Source organism: Alligator sinensis, unplaced genomic scaffold (genome assembly GCF_000455745.1).
Source record: "Alligator sinensis unplaced genomic scaffold, ASM45574v1 scaffold1283_1, whole genome shotgun sequence".
Taxonomy (NCBI): domain Eukaryota; kingdom Metazoa; phylum Chordata; order Crocodylia; family Alligatoridae; genus Alligator; species Alligator sinensis.
In genome coordinates, this window is record NW_005842091.1 from 638,265 (window position 1) to 657,719 (window position 19,455).

The window sequence follows — 19,455 nt, forward strand, 5'->3', positions numbered from 1 at the left end:
TTGTTCAATGGAAGTTTAATGGGTCAAGAGAGGTGCTTTGTTTGCTTGCTATTACTATCGAGCCTCCTGTTTTTGATCCTGCCAATCCGCACGTCTCTCTAACAGCGTGTCTCCTACCAAGGTGCCTCGGCGGCTTGTGCTTTCTCAGTTCCCTGGTATAAAAGAGCCCCTTCTACTAATAAAGATAACAAGACAAGGTGAGGATAGGGTCGGTTCAGTTAGTCATATTAGGAAGCTAATAAAAAAAAAATGTACATTCAGTGTTAATGCAAGATTGAATATCTCAGTAGGAAGCCATTTGTCAGTGGTTGCAGGTTGGTGGTGACCTGGATGGAGATGCATCAGAGGATGGTGCATTTGCCCTTTTCCACCCACGGGTTGTTTTTCATCAGCTCTGGGTTCAGAAACGGGTCGTTAGGGATGCCGTCTTCTATCCACTTGAGCAGCCTGCGGAGGGAAGGGAGGGCAGAGGAGAGCTGCTTAGTGGGCATGGTGGCTTTTTGTTTCCACGCTATGGCGGGGGGTTAAACCATCCTTTTCACTGCTGTGCAGTGGTACTGCTCTGCGTTTCGGTGGCATCCTGCTACCAAACCCCTCGTGGCACTTTGAGCGGTGACCCCTGCAAGGGAGACAACTTTGGGTGATTTCAGTCCCTTGCTCTCTGGATTTGGGATGCTGCTCTGCTATCTAAAGAGTTAGGAGAGGAAGCGAGGACAACCCAGGCCTCCTTCCTCCTCCTGAGATGTGCTGTCCAATGGATCCTCTCTTCCCTGGGGGCTTCTCGTCCTGTGGGAACAACCCATGCCTGGCTGTACGTGTCGCTGTCTTCCCCTTTCCTTCTGGATGCATTTCTATCCCTTTGTCTTCCTATGGACCCAGCTGTCTTGGTCCTTCCTACAGACCCATCTACCCAGCTCTCTTGGTCTATCCCTCCTCTACCCCAGTTTGTCTCCCCCATAGCCTGCAAGGCTAGATACCCCGTACCAAGAAGCACTGAACAGCTTAGTGCTGAGCTCTATAGGTGTGAGCTGTTCCTGAAGCACCAGCATGACTTCCAGCATGTCACCTATAGAAGCAGCACATCATCTGCTCGGCGTGCGGAGGTGAGGGCTGCCCAACAGGTTCCTCTGCCTGCACTGATTGCACACGCTTTCTGTGCTCTTCAGGTGCCCCTGTGACATCCCTCGAGAGAAAGATGCTGCAGGCAGGACAGTCCCACTCAGCTGGGTTGGAGCACGTGGCTCTTCTCTAATGCAAGCTTGCTGCAGCGGTTAGAAAAGCAATGTCCTAGGGGCTGCAGCAGGACAGGGCACGGCACTTTGGAAATGGCAGAGCCGAACATTTCTCTCCTATGCAAAGCCTTTCCAGCCCAGAAGGTGCAGGAGCATGGTGCAGCTCTATGCCTCAGCTCTGCTGAACGACAGCACCTGCCGGATGGGGCTGGTTGACCCTTTAAAGGTCCAGCTACTGCAAAATGAGGTCCCTTCCCCTTCCTTGCACCTGCGCACACTACCTGTTGAGTGCACCCTGACCTCCACCCTGTTCTCTGTCCTTGCTAGCCTGCTCACACGGCGCTCACACCGTTGTGTGGCACAGGGAGCTCTGCTCGCAGCTAGTCACCTACCAGTTGCTTTTCACCAAGTTTCTGCAGCTTTAGCATGAACGTGAGCGGTTTTAGCTTTGGCAGCTTCCTTCCTACCCTTCAGGGTTGTACTCTGGTAGGCAGCATGCACTGGGCTGACTCTCATGGTGCTCAGCACCGTGGTCCCCACTGCCTCCCAGTCAGAATCGGGGTTTAGTGGGTGGTGGGGTGGGGAATCAACCTACTTTTCTTTAATTGTGCCCGGGATGGGAGCCTTGATGGACGTGCTGGACACAGGGTGGGGAAGCACCTTGTTGCTGCCAGCAGCCAAGCATCGTGCTGGGACGTGCCCTCCATGTCACCTGCTGAAGCTGAACCCCCATGGGGCATAGCCTTGAAAGTCAAGGGGCAGGAAGAGCAAGCGCCCAACAGCCTCTGGTTGTGCAGCAGAGGGGTTCGGGTACCCCGTGACCTCCCCAGAGCAGCTATTGAATGAGTCAAACTGAGACGCTCGTCACAGCAAAGAAGGGTGAAGGATGGTGGGGCTGGAGACCTGGCCAGAGGAGCTAGGTCTCCCGATGAGTGGGTTTGTTGGTCCCTGGCACTGTTTTGCATTTTAAAGCCCCAGCTCCTGGAAGCCAGTGATGTGCACGGCCACCTCAGCTATTCGTACAAAATCTTTCTGGCCCTCGTGGCAATGCAAAGCCTGAAGACGTGGGGCTGACGATGACCCACTGCAGCCCACCCTCTGGGAGCCTGCATTCATTTCTGAACGCTTGTACTGCTGCGGCCAGACAGCGAGGTCTTGGGGCTGAGCGGCAGAGAGCCAGACCGGAGCCCTCGGCTGCAGGAGATGTCTCTTCTGTTACCCCAACACAGGAGGAGAGTGGGCAGAGCTGGTGCTGCTGCCTCGGTGGGGCTCAGGGCGGACCCCTAGAGCTATACATCCTTAACTGATGGAGAGAGGACGGGGTCCTGCTGCTTGTCTGGTGGTGCTGCCCCGTGCCGTCCCCTGGGCGAGAGAACAGCCTCAGCCATCAAAAGAGGGGTGTTGGGACCCGCATCCCGGGGGTTGGCAGCCACATTAGCCTAACAGCCGTAGCCTGGGCACAGCTTTCATACTGGCTTGAAGTCCAGTGCTTAGGTTTAATGCAGAAGTTAGATATGCGCTGGCCTCAGTCTTCATAGGTGTTAGTGCTACAGACGGCCCATGGAGCAGGGCAGGCTATTGCCTTTGCAGTCTGCCCACGGTGGGGATGGTGCTACTGATCCAAAGAAAGAGGCTTTATACCGAAAAGCTTGTCCAGCAGCTATACAATAGGTCCAATAAACGATCCCGCCAAGATCCCCTTGGCTCTGACACAGGCAGGTCAATTCTATCGACAGGCAAAGCTAGATCCAGAAAAGGACTTAGGTGCTTAATGCAGGACTTGGAGCCAGAAACCACAAATCTGCTGCTATCCCTGGTTGACCCGAACGTCCTCCCGGTGCCTGCATTTCTGCAGTCCCTGCCTGCTCCTGTCTGAGCAGCTCCGGCCCCAGCGGGATTCGGAAACCAGGCATCCCCCCACCTCGTGGGTGAGCGTGCCCCGTGCAAGCTTAACGGATGCTGGCATCGGCCCTTTGCAAAGAGGCAGCTGCAGCTGCTTGCTTTTGCATTGCATGACTTCTTTGTGCCGCCACAATGGTAGAAAACTCGCACCCTGCACGGAGGACCTTTGTCACCGTGCCCTGGTGAGCAGAGCCCGGGTTTTCTACAGGCCAGCCATGCCTTCACCTCCAAGCAGCCAGGCATCACAGTGGGACATGCCCTCCCCATCTTCCGTTGAAGCCGAACCCCCACGGGGCATGGACTTAAAAGTCAAAGGCCAGGAAGAGCGAGTGCCCAACAGCCTCTGATTGTGCAGCAGAGGGGTTCGGGTACCCAATGAACACAGGCAACGTGTTGGGGTTTAAGCCCGTTAATGAAAATGCTTAATGATTGTAGCGTGCAGAGCTGTGACAATGGCTATCTCCCATCCCGGCTACGCAGCCAGGGTCCTGCTTCCCCTTTCTCTTCCTTGAACTCTTTGTGGTCTCAGGGGTCTAGCTTTCAATAGGAGGAGTGGAAAGGATGCTTGTGTGAGTTGGGTTTTAGCCAAGGGGTTAAGACCGCTGCTTGAGAGCTATGAGACATAGGCTCAAGCCCCAGGGAAAGCCTTTTGTTCAGAAAAGTTTATGCATAGATCATCATACAGCCAGCTGGCTGCTTCTCTGCTCTTTTAAAAGAAAGCAGGGCAGGCTGCCTCGCAGGCCACGGCTTGCTGGTGCCATGCGTCTTGAAGCTTCAAAAGGAGGGGTGGAGATGCCCCCACTTCCTGCACCATGAGGGCTAACTTAGCGGCATGCTCCTGCTACGCAATATCCTGCATTAGGTACCTGGACGCCCCAAAATGCAAAAGGAGAGTGAGATGGAGGATGGCTAAGCTGCCCAAGAGGCCACGCGGAGGCGAGGGCTATGTCCCACAGCTCAGGTGCTGACGCTGGGCTGCAGGGTGGTGCCCCTAGGGACAACCAGGCAGTGTCCCGTGGCTTGTGCCCCCGTGTGCAGTGTGTCCCGGCAGGGATCCGTCCATTCGTGCCCTCCAGGGTCAGCAGTGCTTATGACCTGCTCCTTGCAGCACGGGCTGGGCATGCTGGAGGGATGGAGCGCAAATCCTCTCCCCATACCCCGCCATACCTCACCTCCTTACCCTCCCCACATCTGGCACCCGACCAGCCATCAGGATGGGGCAGGGGGAAAGCAGCGACTCACTCGGGTATTGTCTTCGATGCCATCTCCCTCTTGTAAGCCAGTTGGTATTTCAGGCTGTCGACTTCCTTCTTCCACTGCGGGACGTCCCATTCATCCATGCCGGCAGGGCCTGGGGCGTGCGCTGGCTAACGCGGCAGCAACCTGGGCTGGAAAAGAGGAGCCATGTGAGAGGGTGGGGATGCGTCAAGCCTGTGCCCGCTCGCTGCTGATGGTGCCCGTGTCGCCAGCTGCCGCGGCTGCTCTGGGGACCCGTGGTGTGCATGATAGGCTCGTCTTGGACCATCCGCACTGAGTGCCAGGTGATAGCCTATGTTGCTTATAAACCCAGCAAGCTACAGTCCAGGTAGCAACCTGCTGGCACTGAGCAATGTGCTATATTTATTAGGCATAAACATGGTCAAAATACCCCCTACATTGATGCCATTTTTTTTTTAACCCCTGGTTTGTCCAGATACCTTGCATCATAATTGGACTAGCGGTGGCTGTTTTGGATGCTCACCCCTGTAAGTCTCCCCAAACTGCCAGCAAGGAGCTACCCCCGGCAGGTCCCTGCAGTGCATAGTGAAGCAGGGATTTTTGGGGGGGGTAATTTGTGGGGTGATGGGGGAAAGCTGGTTCTCCCGCTGCACTTTGCATAGTGCACATCCTCTGCTGCTAGCATTTGACTGGCAAATCCTCCCGCGTGCTGCTCGGGGAGTGGCGAGGTGGGTCCACAGCTGGTGGAGGGATGATTGATTTCTTTTTTGAATGCTGTTGCAAATCTTTGCCGTTCAGGCATGGTGTAATCACAGGCTAAGTGCTGATGGGTGTGCAACCCTCCCCATTCCCTATCCCTCAGAGCCCTGCCTGCCTAGGCCGGCTGATGGGGAAGCGCTCGGCTTTGCGTGTCTCGGTCGAAGGAGCCCCGAGCCCGTAGCAGGGCAATGCAGGCAAAGGAAGAGCTTGTGTATGTGAGCAGTCTGGGCAGCAAGGGGTAGGCAGAGAGAAGCAAGAAGGGATGCCCTGATGAGACAAACCCACTCCACATCCTGCAGCAGCCAAGGGAAGGTTTGCATTTGGTTACCTGGGAAAGAAATCCCCCCTGCAAGGTTTCTGCTTTGACCCACTCAGGATGTGCATGCAGGCATCCACGAGGCCTTGTAGCGGCACCAGACAGTCTGAGGACAGGGCTGGCGAAGGGGAAATGCAGGCTGGAGCCAGTTGCTGCAGCAGACATGAAGGCAACCTAGTTCCTGGCGTCTGGACAGCTCGGCGTCCGGGCAGGACGCACGTTCCTTTGGTCTAAGCCCTTACACAGTGGGCAGGAGGAAGGGAGGAGAGACTAGTGGTTACAGCATGGGCCTGGGGCTCAGAAAAGCCGGCTGCATTACAGACACCCTGTACGACCCGAGTCTCACGGCCCCAGGACATCTCTGCACCCTGGGTGCTCAGATCCAGGAGCACCGAGGCTGGGAGAGGACCTGGATGGAGAGAAACAGGCCCCTGGGATCCACGTGAACGGCCGGGCTCACGTCAACGTGACAGTCAGCATCGATGAGCTACAGGCAGAAAATATACGGAGGGCTCCCCGCCTGCCTCTTGGACAGCTGACACCTCTCTGAAAGCACAGCTTTCAAGCCAAGAAAAGAAAGGACCAGATTGCTTTCTTTCAGTGCAGGCACAGCGTGTCATTAGTGGGTTCTTCTGCCTCTAACGGGCCCACGCGAGGCAGCTCCCATCCCTCCTGCTCCACCCCAGCGGGACGGCGCAGGGAGCCCCGCTCAAACTGCTGGGATGCTGGAAGGAGCGAGGTGCTAATTGATACGGGTAAGAAGGTAGGCATCAATCAGACTTAGGTGCATGGATGATTTAAAACCAGAGTACTGATTTACACCAAGTCAGGTGTAAACAAAAGGACCATTTTGTAATCTTATAGGATGGGAAACGGTGCACATTTTTCACGACTGAAGCAATTGGCTATTGGAATAATAATAATTCGCCGTGGATCCTCTGGCCCTGAACATTTACACGCCTGAGCATTTCTCTCAAAAGCCCCCGCTCTCGTGCAGACCGGCTTTCATTTCGGAAGTCCTGTCTGGCCGTGCTCTGCAGAAGATCAGCCTCTACGCTCGCAAAGGTCCTTCGTGGCCTTCTCATTTATGAATGACAGCACCGCAGCTAATCAGGGACTCCTCCTCGGTGTGCACACGTGCACGGCGGCCGCTGCCTCGGTCTGTTCTCCACAATTCATGGGTGTGTAAAACACCCTCCATCTCCCAGCCTGGCCTTGGGCATGCTCACTTCCATGGCACCTACACAACAGCTGTGCCACGGCTCACAGCAAGACACGTTTCCCTCGCGCGCGGGGCCACCTGCATGCCTCAGCCTTGCCCTCCCAATGTCCTCAGGTCCTGGCTCCTCTGCTGGGTTTCTCAGTGTTAAATGCCAGCAGGCAGGGGGGTGGATTTGGGTCGCACAGCATCTCCTCTCCATCCGACTCGGACTCCAGAGAGGGAAGCCCTCCACGGCTCCCTGGGGGGATGCACTTTCAAAGGACCGCGTCTCTGCCTCCCTGGTGTCAGGTGTGACCACACCTAGGGGCCTGCGGACACCAACCTCTGCCGGGAGGATGCTCTCCAACCAACACATGCAAACAGTTGGGGGCACAAACTTCTGCAAGTCGCTGCCCTTAGCACACGATCGCCTGCTCGCACTGTCACGGGTAAGCGTTCATCATAAAACCCCTTGCCTGGAAGCCAGTCCTACCGATTACTGCCTTTTTTTTTATCCCCATCAGAAGAGAAGGGCACCTACCTTTGCAATTTCACCCTGGCCAAGTTCAAGTACACGGGAACCCTGCCCCACAACAACCAGCAGCTCTTCTTATAGCCCGCAGCAAGGCTTCAATGCTTTGCATACCCTGACAGAGGCATTAGCATTAAAATGAGTAACCCCTGAGACCCAGGTTGGATTTGATTGCCATGTGGATTTGGTTATTGCTTTAGGTGGAGCGTAACCTTGTGTGCGCCTGAAGGGAAGTAAATATATTATCGAGAGTGAAAGACTGCCAGGAGGGTGCACGGACGCCCTGGCGTCCCTAAGTTAGACTCAGGCAAAGTCTGCTTTTGCTAATGGCCTGATCCAGGCTTCCTTGGAACGAATGGCATTTATGCTCGGGCAATCCAGAGTATTGCCCGAGATGCCACAACGTTAGAGGATACAGGAGAGAGCAGGCTCCTGGGGCGTCTGGCTCAGACCGCCTTCCCCTGAGTGCATTTCTCACCATTGCAATATAACTCGCACCGGCTGGACACGGGGCTGGTGCTTTCCTGCAAGCCCAGCTCGTGCTGCTCATGCTCAGTGCCAACACGCAGGCACGGCTGCTGTGTAACATGGGCACTGGCAGCACCTCCAGCACCAGGCCATGAGCCGCTGATGCTGAGCACGGGAAGGCGTGCAGAACGGAGAGGACAGAGGCGTAAAGGGTGGGGAGAAAAGAGAGAGACCCAGTGTAGGAGAAAGCAGGTGGGTAGTGGGAAACAGAGGCACGGAGGGCTGGCATGGCCCACGGTTGCACGGCAAGTCAGGAGCGAGCCCCCAAAGGCCCGGCTCCCGACGCTGGTAGAAACAAGTGGCCAGAGCGGGAAGGGACGTGAACCCCGCCAGCCCTACCCAGGAGGGAACGTCCTTACGGGCGCACGCATAGGCAACAGCATCACCTGGGCTGTTCGTCTCTCCCTGGCAGGTCCCTCCTGGCTTGGGCACAGCAAAGCCCGTGCCCTGCCTGGTGCGCTCCCCTCCGAGCGAGTGCACGAAGACATGGAAAGCAGAGACCGGCACCATTGCCAGCTGTGCCACTGGAGGAGGAGGGCACTTGGGAGCCTGGAGGCATTCGTGTCTCAGCCCTGGGGGCTGACAATCCTTTGCAGGGGGTTTACCAACATTTCTGCCCCCCCAGCCCCTGAGCAAAGAGCTGCAGGATGCAATGGACAGTGATGGGAAGATGGGGAGCAGAAGGGCTCGTCACGGGGCGCTTTGTGCATCAGCTCCAGCCCGCTGCTTGCCCAAGACACGGCAGTCCCAATGCACGGGGGTGTTTTTATCCTCCTGGCAGTGGGAAGGCTGCACTCACCCCAAACCAGCCCCGGCCATTGCTTCTATCATGGTCGCAGCCTCCATTCAGCCCATTCCCGGCTGGTGTGGCCGCAGGGTTTGCGTGGTCTTCTGTTGCATCCTGCCATGACGGGACAGCGGGACAGCTGGAAACTAACCTCACCCCCGGCAGGTTTGGGGCCAAGAAGGGACAGACTGGCCACAGCCCCGCACCCATACTCATCCTTGCAGCCAAAGGCTGCATCCACCATCAACTCAGCCCCAGATGCCGGGAAAGGAAGCATCTTTTTTAGCCTGTTTGAAACGCACTCCATCACCGCTCGGGCTCACCCAATGTAACAACAAGCAAGGGAAAAAAAATCTCCCCGCACCGACACCACCACCAAGCAGCGGTGAGAGCCTGATACTGGGGAACTTTCTGCTGCCCTCATCCCATCCCCGCACGCAGGCTGCTGGGCTGGGCACTGCAGAACCACCCCTCCTTGGCTTTAAAAATAAAAATGCATGAGAATTGGGACACGGCGGTGGCTGCGGGTTGGCCTGGGAGCCCAGACAGGAGGCACAAGCCGCCGATGGTGCGGGAAGCCCTTGCTTCTCCCCAGACTTTTGCAAGGGGCAGCAGCCAGGCACCGCGCAGTGCCAGCAAACAGCAGCCTGGCGCAGCTGCTGCGATGACAAAGAGATGCAGGCAAATCAATACCAATACACGCTTGACACTCTCACCCGGCTTCCCCTGGAGGGAAGGGAGGGAGGGGGGACGGGGACGACATAGTCTCCCCATCCTCTTGGAAACGAAGAGCTGCAATAATAATGCTTTGAAAATAAGTCAGGCACCTACCTGGCCAGAAAATGTGCTAGCAGGAGGGGATGGGGGGGAGAAAAAAGTGCAGTTCCCTTCCAAAGACGCGTCCTCCGCTGGAGCAGCGAGCCGCGGCGGCCTTTTCCCCCGAATGTAGGCAGCTCAAGCCCCCTTCGCTGTTAACAATCGCAAATCCTCAATGTAATCTATTAATGTACGGGCCGGCCAGCTGCCACAGGCACAGCACAGAGCAGATAATGAGACCGTCTTCCCCCCCTCCGCTCCCTCCCCCCTCCAAGATTTCGCTCTGTTTAACGGTTCGGTATTGAGATAAGCTGAGAGAGCGAGCGAGAGAAAGAGCGCGAGAGCAAGCCTGTGTCCCTACCTCTTGCTCTGCTCACTTGCAATGTCCTCTGCCTGGAGTCACCGGTGCTGCAGAAATGGCAAACGGATTAGGATGCTCATGAAAAAGTCTCCCTGGTTCTTGGCTGGCCTGCCTTTTATTGGTACCCGGTGCTGGTGACAGCTGATGTTTGGATGCCATAGTTACCTTGGCCTCAGACTTGTGCCTTAATTGTATCCCGAAGGGATTAAGGAGCCCGAGAGGGAAAAGCCATATAGAATAACATGTTGTAGTCCCATCTCCGAGCCGTCGCGTGATGCAGTGCAGGCTTTGCAAGGATGCCTCGGTCTTTCCCGGGGACTTGGCACAAGATTTGCTGGGTTTTGCTCTGGAGGCAGAATCTATTCCTCAGACCTTGTTTTCCACCCAGTGCTTCACGCGGCACTGCCCCTCCATCCTCCTTTCTCTCTAACCACCCATGGCTGTCCTGGCTGCCAGGCTGAGCTTGGCACATAACGATGGGAAGCAATCGGCTACACTTAGACGATAACATGAGAAGTGGGGCAGTGGCCAAAGCCACTGAAAACAGGAAGGTTTAAAAAAAAAAAAAAAAAAATGCACTCAGAAAGAAGTTAATCCACTGATAAATGACTAAAGCAGCATTCATAACCTCATATGGGGGTGTTTTTGAAACAAAACCTGAAATGGTAGCAGCTGGCTGGTGCTATTGTAGGATTTGTGTAAGGAGACAGACTGAAAGCAGAGCCCCGGGGCAGCCAGGAGAGGGGCTAGCAAAGAGGGCGGGGGGCTGAGATGCACAGCTCCGGGGGTCCGCCCTGTGCTCGGGTCTAGCAGGAAGGACACAGGGGCAGGGGGATCTGGCAGTGATTTGCTTTTTAATCGGTCACAGTCACTCACCTCCTCCGTAAAACAGGTATCTGCCTACCTCACCAGTGCTACTGTGATGCAAGGTAACAGGATGCTCCCAGATCCTTTGTAACAACCATGAGGAGGAGGAGGAGGAGGAGGAGGAGGAGGAGCACTACAACAATAGTCATAAAAACAACAATCACACACTTGAAGTCCTGGGAAGGCTGATGCTCCAGAAGTGCATTTAGCGCTTTTCCCTTTCTTGTCTATCCCGCTCAGCGCCAGGGCGCAGCTGCTCTCGGTGTCCGCGTGCACAAAGTGAGCAAGCCAGCTTCTAAGAGCATGTTAATCCCCATGTTCTCATCTCTTAGATTCCCATCTCTGCCGCATTAGCCTTGGTTTTTAGCTTAATTAAGTTGCATTTAGATACTACCCCATGCTATTCACAATAAAAAAAGAATACAACAATTGCCGGCGCGCGCACGCGATTTCCTGTACTGTTTTTAGGAATCTACCTCCAGGGTTGGTATAGCGGTCATGATCCCCACCCAGGTTAGGATCTGTATGTTATAGGCAGGGCGGCAGTGACATCTATTATTAAGGTTTCCTACTCTAAAAGCATTATTAAGGTTTCCTACTCTAAAAGCATGCCACACTTTCTCCTTCCAGGCTGTAATTTCCCAAGTCACTCTTTTTTTTTCCCTAGGCTTAACTGACTTGGAAAAAGCCCCCCCCGCAAACGGTTCTGCCTTTTCCTAGCACGTGAAACCCCCCCATGTTACTATTTCAGGTCTTGTTTCAAAACAAAACACCTGAATATTGGTAAAGTCATTAGTTTTGACCTGTTGCTTCTTCCTCAGTGTATTTTTTTTAAATTCTCCATACTTTCAGACTTTTTTTTTTTAAAAAGCAACAGCTCAAAGACCTTAATGCTAAAGAGCAGGGATTTAAAATCTGGTTTTGTGCGCGTGAGGAGGAGCGCTTTGTGGCAGTGATGTGCCTTCTGCTATTCTCCAGCTTTCCCAGCAAAGTTTGGTCAAGGCCTGGAAAGGCATTGCAAGCTTGCAACCTGCTGGAGCTTCTCAGGAGCAAACGCACGCGGCCTGCTCGCCTCCTGCACTCCCCGATGCTGAGCCTTTGTGATCACACCAGTGTAACTACGTGCCTGTACAGAGCCTGCTATGCCAGGCTCCTGACCTTGGGCAGGGATTCAGGGCACCATTGCACTGTACGTGATAAGCTCTTCTCCTCCAACATCGTCAGCATCCTTAGGTTTGTTCTCTCCCTGTTGCTTCAATGGGGAATAATTCTCCTTTTCTGGCTTATCATTCTCTTCACTGACCCATTTCTTTCCTTCTAGCTTTGGCAGCATCTCCTTCCACCCAAGCAGGCAAACCTGCCTGTTAAGTATCCGTCATGTCTTTGCTCTCATTATCCAGTCGGCGCAGTCCTTCCAGCTCTGGGATGAGAGACGCAGGGCACGTCTACACGTGCACGTAACCTAAATTACTATGCAGTAACCCCAAATTACCATGCGGTACGGGCACATGTCTGCACGTGCATGCTCATGCTGTACAGTAACTATGGCAACTTATGCTGACTTGGGCATAAATTTGATACCTGCATGATGCAGGTAACAAATTTATGCTCGAATAGTTACTGCGCAGTAATGCACGTGTAGACGCCTTATTGCACAGTAACACTGGGCGTGGACTGACTTGGGTGGGACTAACTTTAGTCCCAAGTCAGACCACACACGTTAATGCACTTTAACACCTGCATGTGTAGATGCCGGCCTATGTCTGCTTACTGCATAGTAATTTACTGCGGAGTAAATTTAATGCACCGTAAATGCACATGTAGACGTGCCCAGAGGGACGAGAACGTGGAGATCAAGGTCCCACTGAGATCTGGTGTGAATTGGGCAGGAGGCTGGACTCGATGATCTTCCGAGGTCCCTTCCAGCCCAAATGTCTATGAAATGTATGCATTCAATCAGGACTCCAGGGCTGGCGCGGCGCTTAGAGCGAGCAGTCAATCCATTCAAAAGCAGAACTCGGATAAGGAGTTTGAAGGGACTGGAAAACCACATTAAGCACCCCTGCGTGAAAAGAGGGTGAGGAAAGGGTAAGACAAGGAAGAGGTGCATGCGTTGGTAGTGGGTTTCTGACTGTAGGGGCACGAATGTGCGTGTGTATACAAGGGGCTGTGCTCTGTGCGTACACGCACAGTAATCTCTCTTGAACAGCCTCCAGCAGACAATGCTCTCTCATCAAGGGCGCTGCCTTCCCGGTGCCAAACAATACAGGCGCCAGCATGTTTGCCTGTTATTGGCAAAGCCCTTTGCGAGCTCCATCGTCTGCGTTGTAAATCTGAATAACAGCAGGTGAGTTCCCGGGCCGCTCTGCTTGCTGGACCGTGTCGGGCTCAGTGCACGACGTGAACGACCCGGCCCGTTCTGCCGTCGCATTGCAGCACGAGCCGCGTCCTTGTAGGCAGCCGCTTTCCCTTTCGAGACTCGGTTAAGTGGAACATCCTCCTCCCACTGGGCTAGCTCAAGCTGGCATCTGTTTCTGGGTGAGAGTCAGGCCAGAGTGGCTGGGCAGCATGGCTCAGCACCCGCTCATTCACAAAGCCATGCTCTGGCCTGTTATTTATAGTGGGGCAGTGGCCAGTCCTCCTCTGGCCAAGGCGAGGGAGAAAGCACCTTCCTCCAAGTGGATCCCAGGGCTCTGCAAACCGAGAGTATTGCATGGTGCATGCTGAGCATACTCCAGCTTCTACCTAACCATCCTCATGTGCTGAATAGAGGCACGAGGTGTTGGAAATCGGGGCTCCAGCGCCGTGCCTAACAGTGAGCTCCTCCTATATCGAATCCTCGATTGATTCTAGTCCAAAGTGGCTCTAAGTACTTTTCTTTTTTAACTTAAAAAAGAACCCAAACAAAAACACCCTGCTTTCCATTGATTATTGAGAAATTAGAAGTTTTTCATGGACTGAAGAGTTTTTAATTTCTGTGAACATCAGGGCAAATGCTCTGTACTGACATCGCTGCTCGGGGAAGCCTGGCAGACAGGAGGGGTGAATGTGCCGTGTCCTCGGCGGGGGCATCTTCCCATCCAGCAGAAGCAGATCCCTTTCTAGCCCGGGGGTCAGTTGAATCAGATAAGTACCGGGATGGTAACTCAGCATTGAGTTTTAGCGAGCGACATTGGTTTTGGACTCTTCATCATGGGTCTGCTCTATTTTTACGCTGGTATTACTACAGTAAAATACCAGTATAAGCATGCTCAGTACCAGGCCTTGCATCAGTCTCATCCAGGGGTTTCCAGCTGGACATGGGTGTTGGAGGGGAGGTACTACACGGTATAAAATTGTTCTGTAATGAGAGCCTTGGATGCAGAGGTGGTTACAAGTATGGAAAAGGTGAAAAAACACCACTTATGGACTGCTATACTATGGTATCCGAGCAGTTAAGACCATATTGATCCCAGCCAACAGGCAACAAAAACAGCAGTTCTCTCACCAATACCCAACAACATGGAGAATTCAGACCAGCATCGTATGGGCAGTTCACTGTTATTTTGGGGGTTTTACGGTTCTGCTGTGATGAAAACCCGTATCGCCACCTCGCCACACACAACTTCAGGATGGTTTTTCTAAAATTATTATGAAGTACAACTTCATTTCAAAGTTGCTGCCTCTGGCTGAATGTTTGCGATTTCGAACCGCTTACCCTCAGGAGCCCATCCATTTCCCGGCTGAATTTCATACTGAAGGTTTTAAACATTACAAAATCATAAGGTTTCAAAAAGATACAAAAAGCCCTTCTTCCTTTTTAAAGTCTCCTCGACGCACTGTTGTAGCAAAGCATCAAATGATATCAAGAGCTTGGTGGGAATGAATATATCCATGTAGGAGAGGTCTGATTGGCTTCACATTAAATATAAATCCTCCATGCTTTATTTGAACATGCAGCACAGCCCCATTTTGCCAAGTCTCCCTCTAGGCAAGCTGGCATCAGTCTCACAAATGAGTTTTAAATCATTTTATACAGCGCTCAGGAAGCCTCCCCAGTATCCGCCGAGCTGGTTTTTAATGCTGATTTCTAAATCATTGGGAACGTCTCTTGTTCTTCTGCAAAGAGAGTCCTAATTCCAGGCTGGCTGAGAAAGCAAAGGGACGTGGGAAGACCAGCACATCCCATGGACCCTGCCTTCCTTTAGATGTGATTTTATTGCCAGATCCAAAATAAAACAACTGCGCTGCTCAGGAGAGGCTCTAAGCATCTTCTGCACAATGCAATTCAATCTATTGGGTCAGACAAGCACGACCACCGCCTTTGCACAGATGAGGAAACTAAGGCACAGAGAAGTAAGCTGGCTTCACCAAGGCCACACTGGTGGAAGTGAAATCAGGAATCCCAATCCCGGTCTGACACCCCGAGATTTATCAAGGCTCTCCCCACACACTAAAGGGCTTTGCTGAATGGCATAGGGCTGTCATCTTTGCAGACCCCTAGCCGACACAGCAAGCGGTTAGAGATGTGTAACATAGGGCAAGGGCGAGTTTCAGGCACCTTTTCCTTTGTAGACATCATAGACACTGGTTCTTTCCCCTTTCCAGCATGGGACAAGTTGGCCATTAGTTTTATTTGTTTCGGTGTTTTCATATCGGGGTGGCTGGCAAGTATCACTATTGCTATTGGGATTCTCTACGGCAGACAGGTGACCTGTGATTTATCATGACACTGAATTTGGGTTTTCCTTCTGACTTGGGAGTCCACACCGACAGCCTCCCTCCTAAGGTGGCCGGTACTCAACGTGGCCCTCCATTTTCTAAATGACGCCACGCGCCTCTTCAAGAGGTCAGCGATGTTGGACTCTGAAATGCCAGATTATTGAGCTGTTGACTTCAGTCATAATCCCCTAGCCCTGCCCCTCCAAGCAGTTGTGGGAAAGGATTGGGGTTTAATGCTAAAACGATGCTGAGTGCCTGTTATTGGATTGTCTGAGATCTGACTACAGCGAGAGCTAAGTAGGGCCACGCGCACCTGCGAACGGCACAAGGAAGTCCACTTGGCCGTGGAAAATGCCACTTGCTTTGGCCTTGAGTCCTTTTGACTATGCTTGTCCTCTGCTACAGAAGCAAGTGGAGCTGGCTCCCCTACATCACCCGTTTCAGCTCCTGTTGCACCGGGTTTCCCGTGATGCGTCTGCCAGCAAGTTACTGGGTCTGAAGCAGCACTGCGACTTTGGATTCATCACCGTCTTCCACTTCTGGGAAGATTTCCCAGGAAGGCAGCTAGGTCCAGCGGGCAAGGTTTCAAGAGACTTGGGTGCCTGTCTCAGCCACTGGGTGACCTGGGGCACATCCCGTTGGCTCAGATCCTTAGAAAGGGACTTAAGACATTTAAGTCTCATTGGAATCAATGGGTTTTAGGTACTAAGTCCCCCAGCCTCTAAGGGCATTTGTACACATGCATGCACTGCAACGCTGCGTGGTTTTAAAGCACCTGGCGCTGTGGCTCGTACATTTGTCTAAATGGAAAAATGCGCGTCAGCGCTGAGAAAACGGCAGCAGCGCGCGTTTGAAGCAGACCGCCGCAATTTTCTGAGCGCCGAAGTGCAGTTTGCCATTTATATAAAGGCATGCAATGCGGCGCTGGGTGCATCAGCTTGCTTGCTCTGAGGACTCCAGTAATTAAGTCTGCTCCGACGCGCTGGATTTCTGGCGTGTCGGAGCAGACAAACATACGTGTATAAATGCCCTAAGGCTCTATATTTCTTTGCTCCTCGCTCCCCATTCCCTCGCGTGCCTGTGTGCACATGTATACCTCCCCTGCCCCCGCATAAAATACATCTTTCTCCTTGAAATGTCATAATCTTTGCCCCCTTGGAAAAGCCCTTCGAGATCTACAGCTGAAAATGCCTCTATGAGAGCCAACCGGGGCTCATGGTAGAGGTGATAGCTTGCATTAGACCAACAAGATTTTTGCAAAAAAAAGTCTTTAATTGCAAGCTTTCAGGCACAAACATCCTTCATCAGGCATCGGAGAAAAGATTGTAAAATCCTGTCTGTGAGCCAAGCACTTATAAATGGCACCATCCAATGCTGTATGCCACAAATCAAAGACTGGCCCACAGTGAAGGTTCAGTCTCCCATAAATAGTAAATAAATGGCCTTCCCTTGGCATGCTAGGGCTTGCATACCTCTTCAGCATCATGCACAGCATCCACCCATCTGTTTGCTTAACCGCAGGACACAGCGCAGACTACTTCTTTACACCGAAGTGTCCCCTGGTGCAAAATGCTGAGTTTGGGCCTTTCAAGAATGACTTTTACAAAGGAATATGCCTTACCGGGGGCTTCAGCGCAGCAACTGCCTTCTGGACCCGGCTCAGCAGATTGCGGGGCCTGCATTATCCATGCAGACGGGCTTTATAGATTAAGGAATGACGAGCTCCTGAAGTTTTGCAATATTAATGATTGTGGGCCATCTGTTAATCTGGCAGGCAGCAACAAGCTGGTTTTAACATGCTTAGGCCAGTTATTAAAAAAAATGATGGTTTTTGGCAGGCATCTGGAAGGAAGGCACTCAGCTGGGCCCCGCCGTTTATTGTGAAATTATTTACGTGGACTTCACTGCTGCTATGATTTATAAAGCAGGCTGGCAGCAGGGCTCACAGGTCCCGAAGATGCCGGAGGAGCCTCACAGCTCAGCCCTGTGCTGACAGTCAAGTGCAGTCCCAGCCCAGAGCCGCTTGCAACGCCCAGCGGACAGCATTAGGAGGGGCAAGCCAAACCATCATCCCGGTTTTACAATTAGGAAACGGAGGTCAAGACCCGGGTCCATACGGGAATGCAGAGGCTTACCCCTTGCTGAAATCAAGGGGAGTTTGATCCCCTGATCCCTACATAGCTTTGAGGAACTGCGCTAAAGCAAGCTGCCCGTGTTGACAGAGGGGCTGTATGGCAGATCTGGGAACGGGGCCCAGAACGGCGGAGTCCTGGTCCTGTTCCAGGAATCCCAGCCCCGGCTGTCACCGCTCCAAGAGAGCAACAGCAACCCAATGGGCCAAGCCCCGGTCGGGCTAATTTCATAGCATCGTAGAGAAGTGGGGCTGGAAGGGACCTGCAGAGGTCTAGTCCAACCCCCTGCCCAAACCATCCCGCGCGAATCATAATCTCAGCTCTACCGCTGATGCAACATAGACCTGACACCCTACCCTGCCGTAAGGAGCCACGGCAGCAAACAAACCGACAAAAAGTCATAAACCTCATTATTGAAACAACCGTGTTCCTCCCTCACTCCTCTCTGACAACTTTCCTAGTGTCTATGCTGATGTTAGGGTGCAAAACCCCTGCCTTTTCCTTCACCCTGCCTTCGGATCCCGATTTGGACAACCAGCCATGCCCTAAACTATGTCGACTCTGAGCTTGCTCTTTATTCATGTCCTCTAGGTACTTCTACTGTGTTTAGGATCCCTATTCTGAGCTGGATTTCACAACCTTTCCACCCACATTTTTAACTCCATGTGGCCCAATAACTAATCAGTAATATTTAACTTTTCTAGGGGAGCTGCAGTTGTTTCCCGGATAGCAATGGGACGGCAATCACATGCTCTTGCTGATGCACTTCCATGGGATACAAGGCTTTTTTCATAGGTCTGAGGGTCCTGCTTACGGTTGTCGAGATGAAACAAAGATGCGCCCCTTCTGTACCTAATTCGGAGACCAAAAAGGCTGGTAAGCGCCCAGTAGGACTGACAAAGGGAGCTTGGCACAACCCCCTTGGCCTTGACTTTAATGACTGCCTTTAAATCCCCTCAGATGACTCTCTAACTTCCCTGCGACAGGTAACGTTGAGCCTAACTAGCTCCAGGGTATGTCCCCAACATGCAGGAGAGCCTGTAAAATAAGCTAGGTCAAACTACACAGCATCAAGAACAACGGGGTCCTGGTCAGGGACCGGGGCTCCTACCTATGGCAATGCAAGTAAATAACAGCGCCCTGATATTCTCTGGGCAAGGCTGGATGGATTTTAGCAGAAGTGCACCAACACCCCACCGAAATCCAGAGCAAATCCAGCCTCATTTGACTAAGGTCACAGGAAGCACTGAGAATGCTCTTAGAACAAGCTGCTAATTATATATCTCTTTTGAATGGTATTTTACATAACTTGGCTCTCTGGTGCACACTCTGAAGGGATAATCTCATTTAGCAGGTTAATTAGTGTCCTTGCTAGAAACAGTTGATGAGTGACAGTCCTATGCTGCTCAGCACAGACAATATTTAAAGGTATAACGCTGAGCGTCTGGATTGCAGGCAAAGGCAGAGACCTTCAGCCTTGACTCCACACAACCACGTGCCCGCAGGGTCTCCGCTAGCCCAAACCCAGCCTGCGTCTTGCCTGCTTAGATCATGACTTCTTTGGGGCAGGGATTTTGTATTGCTGTGTCTATCCTATAGCTGCCAGCACTACCACAGTAAATAGTGCAGTGGGTTGAAAATAGTCTATCATGATCTCTTATTTAGGGAACTGTATTTTTATCCTTAGCCTGAATAAGAAGGGAAACCAAACCATGAACAACCTTCTCTCTCACTGCCTTTGTAATTCTTTGGGAGAGAGCTCACTTCACTCCTGTGCCAAAGGTCCCACGTTACATGTTGAGTGTCTTCTTGCCCCCTCCATCTGACCTGGAACCTAAATTACAATTAGTTTTTAAATACAGCTCAAGATGACTTAACTGAGAGCAGGCTTCTTTGGCATACCTCGAAGGCCAAGTCGATGCGCTTTGAATCCGATCCAGGACACCTCCGTAAATTGTAATCAAATCTGTCGCATGCAATGTGACATTTGGGTTAGGAGATGATGGATCTTCAGAAATGCTTTGTTCTTTGGCTTCAATTTTCACTGATGCTTCCCGATCCCAGGCTGGACTGAAGACAGATGGGTTCCGCAGTACATACCCT

General features: G+C 52.6%; 1 protein-coding gene across 5 annotated transcripts in view; it reads right to left on the reverse strand.

Annotated features, from left to right (window-relative positions):
- Window positions 1-6: 6 nt before the first annotated feature.
- The window catches only part of GNG13 (G protein subunit gamma 13), a 20,297-nt gene continuing 848 nt past the window's right edge, over window positions 7-19,455 (reverse strand). Inside the window, exons 3-5 of one of the 5 annotated variants that reach the window (XM_025204674.1) lie at window positions 19,255-19,422; window positions 4,377-4,522; window positions 7-447 (exon numbers count right to left, since the gene is read on the reverse strand). In XM_025204674.1, the coding sequence (XP_025060459.1) occupies window positions 342-447; window positions 4,377-4,474 (204 nt within the window). In that variant the 5' untranslated portion in view covers window positions 4,475-4,522; window positions 19,255-19,422 and the 3' untranslated portion in view covers window positions 7-341. Of the gene's footprint in view, window positions 448-4,376; window positions 4,523-9,306; window positions 10,504-10,528; window positions 10,631-16,841; window positions 17,059-19,254; window positions 19,423-19,455 lie in introns of those variants that run through there. The other 4 variants (XM_025204672.1, XM_006024022.3, XM_025204673.1 and 1 more) reach the window with 4 other exon arrangements.